The sequence below is a fragment of the Palaemon carinicauda genome, chromosome 8, assembly GCF_036898095.1.
Source record: "Palaemon carinicauda isolate YSFRI2023 chromosome 8, ASM3689809v2, whole genome shotgun sequence".
Classification (NCBI taxonomy): domain Eukaryota; kingdom Metazoa; phylum Arthropoda; class Malacostraca; order Decapoda; family Palaemonidae; genus Palaemon; species Palaemon carinicauda.
Window position 1 is genome coordinate 35,190,772 of NC_090732.1, and position 10,000 is coordinate 35,200,771.

The 10,000-nt window shown below is 33.2% G+C and overlaps 1 protein-coding gene across 1 annotated transcript in view; it reads right to left on the reverse strand.

Annotated features, from left to right (window-relative positions):
- Positions 1 to 6,926: 6,926 nt before the first annotated feature.
- The window catches only part of LOC137645174 (putative autophagy-related protein 11), a 3,090-nt gene continuing 16 nt past the window's right edge, over positions 6,927 to 10,000 (reverse strand). The window contains exons 1-3 of the mRNA XM_068378000.1: positions 9,873 to 10,000; positions 9,538 to 9,771; positions 6,927 to 7,967 (exon numbers count right to left, since the gene is read on the reverse strand). The exon at positions 9,873 to 10,000 is cut by the window's right edge and continues 16 nt beyond it. Coding sequence (XP_068234101.1) covers positions 6,927 to 7,967; positions 9,538 to 9,771; positions 9,873 to 10,000 — 1,403 coding nt within the window. The remainder of the gene's footprint in view (positions 7,968 to 9,537; positions 9,772 to 9,872) is intronic.

The window sequence follows — 10,000 nt, forward strand, 5'->3', positions numbered from 1 at the left end:
AACATATGAAGCTTAGTTCTAAGTTCATACACCCTGGTAAGTACCTTGCCTCGTGACAACCAACAAACTTCTGTGAGACGCATTAAGAAAGTGTATTCGGCTCCAATCTCTGAGCAGAAAATTTCAAATATTCTACTGGAAAAGAAGTGGAAAGAGAGAAAGAAATGAGAGATATTTCAGGAAACGTTCATTTTTCATCATCTCTTCCTCCTCCTACAACTTTCCCTCCCTTTTTTGTCACCACCCATTAAATTTTTCACTGAATGGTCGGGACCCACAGTTTGAAAAACGCTGGGCTAGACAGAGCTACATTAGATCCCTCTCTCTGGTTATGGCTCATTTTGTATATGCTTACACGTACACCGAATAGTCTGCCCTATTCTTTCCACATTATCGTTTGCTCTCGTACACCTGGCAACATTGAGATTACCAAACAATTCTACTTCTCTCAAGGGGTCAACTACTGCAATGTAATTTTTCAGTGGCTACTTTCCTATTGGCAAGGGGAAAAGACTTTATATGGTAAGCAGCTCTTCTAGAAGAGGGATATTCCAAAATCAAACCATTGCTCTCTAATCTTGGGTTAGAGTTCTCTTGCTTGAGGGTACACTCGGGCACGCTGTTCTATGTTATTTCCGTCTCTCTTGGTATTTTTCTTTTTAAGTTTTTATAGATTATATATGAAAGATTTAATTTAATGTTATCACTGTACTTCAAAATTTTATTTTGATAGTTCATTACTTCTCTTGTAGTTTATTTATTACCTTGTTTCTTTTCTTCACGGCTATTTTTCCCTGTTGGACCCCTTGGGCTTATAGCAGCTTGTTTTTCCAACTAAGGTCGAGCTTAGCTACTACTACTACTACTACTACTACTACTACTAATAATAATAATAATAATAATAATAATAATAATAATAATAATAGTTGCAGTAGATATATTGTCGATGTTCTCATTGTCGCTGTTATTATTTTTGTCTTTGTTTTGATGTTAAAACGGAAATCGCGCGCCACAACAAATGAACAGATCCCACGGAAACATACACCTTATGATAAAATTTGCTTTTCTTCTTTTATTTTCAATCCTTCATGCATTTCAAATGTAACTAAACACAGTTCTTTATGAGCCATTTTTGCTCTTCTTTTGTTTTCAATCCTTCATGCATTTCAAATGTAACTAAACACAGTTCTTTATGAGCCATTTTTGCTCTTCTTTTGTTTTCAATCCTTCATGCATTTCAAATGTAACTAAACACAGTTCTTTATGAGCCATTTTTGCTCTTCTTTTGTTTTCAATCCTTCATGCATTTCAAATGTAACTAAACACAGTTCTTTATGAGCCATTTTTGCTCTTCTTTTGTTTTCAATCCTTCATGCATTTCAAATGTAACTAAACACAGTTCTTTATGAGCCATTTTTGCTCTTCTTTTGTTTTCAATCCTTCATGCATTTCAAATGTAACTAAACACAGTTCTTTATGAGCCATTTTTGCTCTTCTTTTGTTTTCAATCCTTCATGCATTTCAAATGTAACTAAACACAGTTCTTTATGAGCCATTTTTGCTCTTCTTTTGTTTTCAATCCTTCATGCATTTCAAATGTAACTAAACACAGTTCTTTATGAGCCATTTTTGCTCTTCTTTTGTTTTCAATCCTTCATGCATTTCAAATGTAACTAAACACAGTTCTTTATGAGCCATTTTTGCTCTTCTTTTGTTTTCAATCCTTCATGCATTTCAAATGTAACTAAACACAGTTCTTTATGAGCCATTTTTGCTCTTCTTTTGTTTTCAATCCTTCATGCATTTCAAATGTAACTAAACACAGTTCTTTATGAGCCATTTTTGCTCTTCTTTTGTTTTCAATCCTTCATGCATTTCAAATGTAACTAAACACAGTTCTTTATGAGCCATTTTTCCTCCTCTTTTGTTTTCAATCCTTCATGCATTTCAAATGTAACTAAACACAGTTCTTTATGAGTCATTTTTTTTTCCCATGGAATATATCCTTCTGCATCAAAATAGACGTACACTACTTACATGAATAAAATACACAAATTCAGTGTCACGTTGCCAATCTCTTGGGAAAATCCAAGGAGTGGCTCCACTTTCTATGCTCTATTTGTTCATTTGTTTGTGGAATAACTTATTTATTTCATCGGTTGCATAAGTGAAGCTCCTTCTTCGTAAATTAAAGAACTATGTTTAAGTTTTGGTCTTTTTACATCATGTAGCTGTGTGTGTTAATCGAGAAAATGACGTTGTAGGATAAGTAGCATTTACGTTTCAACATGATTTCTAATCAGTAGCTTACCGACATTCAAAAATCACTTGCGTAACTTTTAAATTGCCTCTTCAAGTCACGTAGGAATACTGTAATTCTATGAATTACAGTATAAAGGAAATTTCATCATAAGTGTTTCTTTTGAGTAATATTTCGATTGAATGTCACCATTTGTATGATTTTTAGTTTAAAAGGTGTTCAGTGACACGGAGTTTGGATTTCAAAACGTGCATAATACATTAAATATGTGTCAGTACTGAAACTAGAAAGTAACGGGAAGTAACGCGTCTCCAGTGGTCGTCGTTCGCTAACCAGATGCAAACAACCAATTTCTGATTTTTCTAGAACCTTTAAAAAGGCCATGTTTTGTTTTGGGAAAGCAAAGGTAACAATAGAAATAATTAAGCCAATGGAAAATCAAGGCAAAGGGTGATTACTGGCATCTATAAGGAATTTGTTCGAGATCTCAAGGGCTTCCTCTATAGTGGGAAAATTATCAACATCTATTTATAAAAACGTAGGTACTGCAAATGATACCCAATTAGCTTTATCAATTATCCATCTTGTAGATCTCGGTACTGCTATTTCATTAACTAAATTAATTAAGATGGGAAAATGGTCACTTCCAATATTTTCGTCCATGACTTCCCATGAAAAATTAAAAATAACACTCAGGAGTACATAATAAGATATCTAAAGAGTTAAGGGTTCCATTTTGTGCATGAAAAATGTTGGTGCTCCAGTATTCAAAACAGCAAGCTCCTTCTCTTCATTGAAAAAAAATATATAGATTTCTTTGGGAGTTAGAAATATCCCCCATATAGGATGTCTCCTGTTAAAATCTCCCTAAAGTAAAACGGGCCAAGGAAGTTTATCTCTCAAATTATCAAGTTCTTGCTTCAGGCTTTGGTCAACTCAACTGGGTGGCAGAAATATTGAACAGATAGTGTACGGGCGTTGTAAATGGAGTTTTTCTGATGCTGCTTTGAGGTGTGTTTTTGGTCGAATTTGGTTATGGATGACATCCCGTTGCACTAGTAATGCACTCCCACGGCTACCTTTATCTTCCTTGACTTCATTATGACAAAATAAATATTCTCTGGAACATAATTTGTTTTGGCTTGACAATGTTTCCTGTACGGATAAGATAGCAGGAATCTTTTCCTTGATTAGTATTTTTAAAGATTTATATTTGGATTTAAAGCCCTGGCAATTCCATTGAAGAATCGTGAGTTTGCTATCCATAAGAACAAACTGTAATCTATTTATATCTAATAATTTTATCTTTAGCGCATTCCTTGTCGAAAAAGTTCTTAATGTTGAGTCTTTATCAATATTCAACTGTGGTTTCCCTCCGGTGTTCTTTCTCTCTTCTTATCCTCTTTAAGAGCATATATGGCCCTTCTTGAATAAGTATAGATGATAAACTTATGATGCACCCTATCTTCAATTGTTTTAATATTGTAAATTGCTAATAGAATTCTGGTTAGTTCAGATAAGAATACTAATGCTTTATTAGGTATTGACAGCTGACTTATTTTTTCTGAGGACACTACAGCACAGCCAGCACCCACAGAAGATTTAGAACAAGGAGGGCCTATATAGCCTAATGAGGTCCCTTCCTGTGAATATGCTCCAAGGCATGTTATATGTGGTGACTTACTGTAGATGATAGCAACATTTCTTTGATAAATATAAAAGATAGGAGCATATTTGGAGAAAAGAGAGGTAATTGAATAAGGTACATTTTTATATTTGTTGATTGTAGTAACCTATTGGCTCTCATGGAGTCATGGGGAATGGTGGTTCAAGATTGTTTATACATATATCGCTGTGGTTGAAGAGCTTCTTTGTTAGAGAATTGGTGGATAGGATCGTCAATCCACTTCGCATTGTTACAAAATCTCGATCTGAGGGCAAGGGCCGTTCTTCACTTTCACATGATACTGAGATATTTGGAAAAGATCTAAAGTCTCCACTGCATATTCTTATGCTAGGATCACACATTCACGTATCTTACTCTTGTTTTCTCCCGTTTAATTAAAGGTTTAAAGGCCACTCATGAATAGCAGAGGCATCTGTCCACCTGGAAAAGAAACAGTACAAGTGAATCTTTATCAAGGAACAGTGCAATCCAAAATAAGTATGACTCCTTCCCTCTGCTGAATCCATCTTGTAGATTATTCCATATGGTCTGGAAGGTCGGACTCATCATTTTATTTGGTTTATTTACATTTTTTTTTTTTTACATTGCTTACTAGAAGAAGTCTGGCTTGTTTCTTGGGCATCTGTCCACCTGATAAAGAAACAGTACAAGTGAATCTTTATCAAGGAACAGTGCAATCCAAAACAAGTGTGACTTCTTACCTCTGCTGAATCTATCTTGTAGATTAATCCATTTACATCTGGAAGGGATGGAATCCACCTTAATTTTTGGATTTTTTATTTTTTCATATGTTCACAGCGCTAAACATATTCTTGATCTACTTTTCCAGAAGAATTGAATATTCCTGAAGGGACACAGCATACTAAAAGAAGTCTTGCTTGTTTTTTCTGCATCTGTCCACCTGATAAAGAAACAGTACAAGTGAATCTTTATCAAGGAACAGTGCAATCCAAAACAAGTGTGTCTTCTTCCCTCTGCTGAATCCATCTTGTAGATTATTCCATTTAGTCTGGAAGGCCGGACTCCATATTTTATTTGCTTTATTTACATTTTCTTTTTTTACATTGCTTACTAAAAGAAGTCTGACTTGTTTCTTAGGCATCTGTCCACCTGATAAAGAAACAGTACAAGTGAATCTTTATCAAGGAACAGTGCATTCCAAAACAAGTGGGACTTCTTTCCTCTGCTGAGTCCACCTTGCAGATTATTCCATTTACATCTGGAGAGCTGGAATCCACCTTAATTTTTGGATTTTTTATTTTTTCATATGTTCACAGCGCTAAATATATTCTTGATCTACTTTTCCAGAAGAATTGAATATTCCTGAAAGGACACAGCATACTAAAAGAAGTCTTGCTTGTTTTTTCTGCATCTGTCCACCTGATAAAGAAACAGTACAAGTGAATCTTTATCAAGGAACAGTGCAATCCAAAACAAGTGTGACTTCTTCCCTCTGCTGAGTCCATCTTGCAGATTATTCCATTTACATCTGGAAAGCCTGACTCCACTTGGCATTGACTGTCCGTTTCTCTAAGGCTATTACAGGAAAACTAATTTCCTTACCAAACTAAACTAAAACTAAAACTAAAAACTAAACTAAACTAAAACTAAAACTAAACAAAACTAAAACTCAACTGAAACTTAATCTAAAAATATTTTCCACTATAATTTTTTGTTTTTCTTTAATTTATTTTTATTTCTATGTTCACAGCACTACACTGGAAATTTGATCTGAAACTTATACTAAAAATATTTTTCCCCTTTATGTTTCTTTTTATTTTTTTGGATTTTTAAATTTTTTTTATTTTTTTGGGATTTTTTGTTTTATATTTTTTTTATTTTTCAATTTTTAATATTTTTTTATTTTCATTTTTTTTTATCGTTTACGGCACTAAACTGCAATTTCCTATTTTTTTTTCATATGTTCACAGCACTATACATATTCCTGATCCACTATTCCAGGATAATGGAATCTTCTTGAAGGGATACAGCATACTAAAAAAAATCAGACTTGTTTCTTCTGCATCTGTCCACCTGACAAAGAAACAGTACAAGTGAATCTTTATCAAGGAACAGTGCAATCCAAAACAAGTGTGTCTTCTTCCCTCTGTTGAATCCATCTTTTAGATTATTCCATTTGGTCTGGAAGGCCGGACTCCATATTTCATTTGTTTTATTATATATATATATATATATATATATATATATATATATATATATATATATATATATATATATATATACATATATATATATTATTTTTTTTATTTTGCATTGCTTACTAAAAGAAGTCTGACTTGTTTTTTAGGCATCTGCCCACCTGACAAAGAAACAGTACAAGTGAATCTTTGTCAAGGAACAGTGCAATCCAAAACAAGGGGGACTTCTTCCCTCTACTGAATCCATCTTGTAGATTATTCCATTTGGTCTGGAAGGCCGGACTCCACTTGGCATTGGCAGTCCGTCTTTCAATGGCTATTGCAGGAAAACTTATTTCCTTACAAAACTAAGCTAAAACTAAAAACTAAACTAAACTAAAACTCAACTGAAACTTATTCTAAAAATAGTTTCCACTACACATTTTTTTTTCGGTTCACAGCACTAAACTGAAAAATTCAAGTGAAACTTATCCTAAAAATTTGTTTCCCATATATATATATATATATATATATATATATATATATATATATATATATATATATATGTATATATATATATATATATATATATATATATATATATATATATATATATATATATATATATATATTTGGGGGGGGGATTTTTGGTTTTTTATTTTTTTTGGATTTTTTATTTTTTTATTTTTTTGGATTTTTGTTTTTTTCATTTTTTGAATTTTTTGGTTTTTTAATTTTTTTTTGGATTTTTTTAGTTTTTTAATTTTTTTTTTCATTATATTTTATTTTATGTTCACTGCACTAAACTGCAATGATCATTCCTTTACACATTGCAATATCCTTAATAATAATATCGGTGGTTGTTCCCTTGACGATGTTGGTCCTTTCTTGGTCCTTGATTGTACTGCCGCCCGTGGTTCCACTGCCCTGGCTCCTGACGATTCCACTGGCCACCATTCTTCTCCCATTGTTCGTATTCCTCCTGATGGCGTAGCTCTTCGTCATACTTCTCCTCGAACGACTCCTGTAGGAATTCGGGTTTGTCCCGATGTCTGTCTGGGTGAAACGCCATAGACAGGTCCCTGAAGGATTTTATAACCTCTGCCTTCGTGGCTGTCTTTTCCAAACCCAGGATCTCATAGTGTCCTTTGCCTTCCCATTCCTTCTGCAGTGCCTTAGTATCTTCAACGATTTTTAAAAATTTCTCATTTTTCTTCACTTTTACCTTTTCGAAGTCCTTCAGGGCCGCGTCGAAAATGCTGAGTTTGACGAGGTACCTCCCTCGTAACATGTACGCTTTCCATCCTTCACATCCTTTCTCGATGGCCATGGAACAGTCTAATACAATATCCATATTAGGAGGCTTCTCAGTGGCTGCGTTCGCTTCAGCTCGAAGAACATGCAGAAGAGCCATTCCTTCGTCGTTATTCGTCTCCACAGCCAAGGCTTGGGTGAAGATATCTACAGCCTCTTTGGGCCTGTTATTCATCTGCGCATTTAATCCAGCCATTAATAAGCTTTTCCTCTTATGTTCATCTTTATTCTCAGTTTTACGAACTTCCTCCTTCTCAGCTTTTAGCTTTTTTTCTGCCTTCAGTTCACAAAGTTCACTTTTCAATTTATTCAGCTGTTCCGTGTTCTCACTTTGCGCCTTTTTCATTTTTTTATTTTCACTTTCAAACTTTTCAGCAATCATTTTTTGTTCCATTATCTCGAGGTCTTTTATTTTGCAGACAAACTCTATTTTTTCATAATCTTGCACCAAGTTTGTTTCAAGTTTCTCCTTTTCTTTCAGTTCTTCAAATTCACGTTTCCATTTATTTCCATTTTGATTTTCATTTTCGAGATTTTCCAACAAATTTTCCTGTTTCTTCATCTGAAGCTATTTTTGGACACATTCAGATTCCAGATTTTTCTTTTCTGCCTTTAATTCACCTACTTCATTTTTCAATTTATTTAGGTTTTCTGTTTTCTCAATTTGATTTTTCTTCTCTTTCTCATTTTCATTTCTGTGACATTCCAGCAAATTTTCCAGTTTCTTCATCTGAAGGTCTTTTTCGACACATTCAGATTCCAGATTTTTCTTTTCTGCCTTTAATTCACCTACTTCATTTTTCAATTTATTTAGGTTTTCTGTTTTCTCAATTTTATTTTTCTTCTCTTTCTCATTTTCATTTCTGTGACATTCCAGCAAATTTTCCAGTTTCTTCATCTGAAGGTCTTTTTCGACATATTCAGATTCCAGATTTTTCTTTTCTGCCTTTAATTCACCTACTTCATTTTTCAATTTATTTAGGTTTTCTGTTTTCTCAATTTGATTTTTCTTCTCTTTCTCATTTTCATTTCTGTGACATTCCAGCAAATTTTCCAGTTTCTTCATCTGAAGGTCTTTTTCGACACATTCAGATTCCAGATTTTTCTTTTCTGCCTTTAATTCACCTACTTCATTTTTCAATTTATTTAGGTTTTCTGTTTTCTCAATTTTATTTTTCTTCTCTTTCTCATTTTCATTTCTGTGACATTCCAGCAAATTTTCCAGTTTCTTCATCTGAAGGTCTTTTTCGACACATTCAGATTCCAGATTTTTCTTTTCTGCCTTTAATTCACCTACTTCATTTTTCAATTTATTTAGGTTTTCTGTTTTCTCAATTTGATTTTTCTTCTCTTTCTCATTTTCATTTCTGAGACTTTCCAGCAAATTTTCCATTTTTTTTCATCTGAAGGTCTTTTTTGACACATTCAGATTCCAGACTTGTCTTTTCTGCCTTTAATTCACCTACTTCATTTTTCAATTTATTTATGTTTTCTGTTTTCTCAATTTTATTTTTCTTCTCTTTCTCATTTTCATTTCTGTGACATTCCAGCAAATTTTCCAGTTTCTTCATCTGAAGGTCTTTTTCGACATATTCAGATTCCAGATTTTTCTTTTCTGCCTTTAATTCACCTACTTCATTTTTCAATTTATTTAGGTTTTCTGTTTTCTCAATTTGATTTTTCTTCTCTTTCTCATTTTCATTTCTGTGACATTCCAGCAAATTTTCCAGTTTCTTCATCTGAAGGTCTTTTTCGACACATTCAGATTCCAGATTTTTCTTTTCTGCCTTTAATTCACCTACTTCATTTTTCAATTTATTTAGGTTTTCTGTTTTCTCAATTTTATTTTTCTTCTCTTTCTCATTTTCATTTCTGTGACATTCCAGCAAATTTTCCAGTTTCTTCATCTGAAGGTCTTTTTCGACACATTCAGATTCCAGATTTTTCTTTTCTGCCTTTAATTCACCTACTTCATTTTTCAATTTATTTAGGTTTTCTGTTTTCTCAATTTGATTTTTCTTCTCTTTCTCATTTTCATTTCTGTGACATTCCAGCAAATTTTCCAGTTTCTTCATCTGAAGGTCTTTTTCGACACATTCAGATTCCAATTTTGTCTTTTCTGCCTTCAATTCACCTACCTCATTTTTCACTTCCTTTAATTGTTGTGTTTTTTCAGTTTGGTCTTTCTTCATATCTTCAGTCTCTTTTTTGAGAATTTCAAACAAATTTTCATGTTCCTTCATCTGAAGCTCTTTTTCAACACATTCAAATTTCAGTTTATCTTTTTCTGCCTTCAATTCACCTACCTCATTTTTCAATTCCTTTAATTGTTGTGTTTTTTCAGTTTGTTCTTTCTTCATTTCTTCAATTTCCTTTTTGAGAATTTCAGCAAATTTTCATGTTCCATCATCTAAAGCTCTTTTCCGACGCACCCAGATTCCAGTTTATCTTTTTCTGCCTTCAATTCACTTACCTCATTTTTCAATTCCTTTACTTGTTCATTTTGCAGTTTTTCGTTCATTTCTACCATTCTTCCCATTTCTTTAATTTGTCCTTGTAACTCATCATTCTCATCCTCGAGATTTTGCAAGAGAGTAGTCT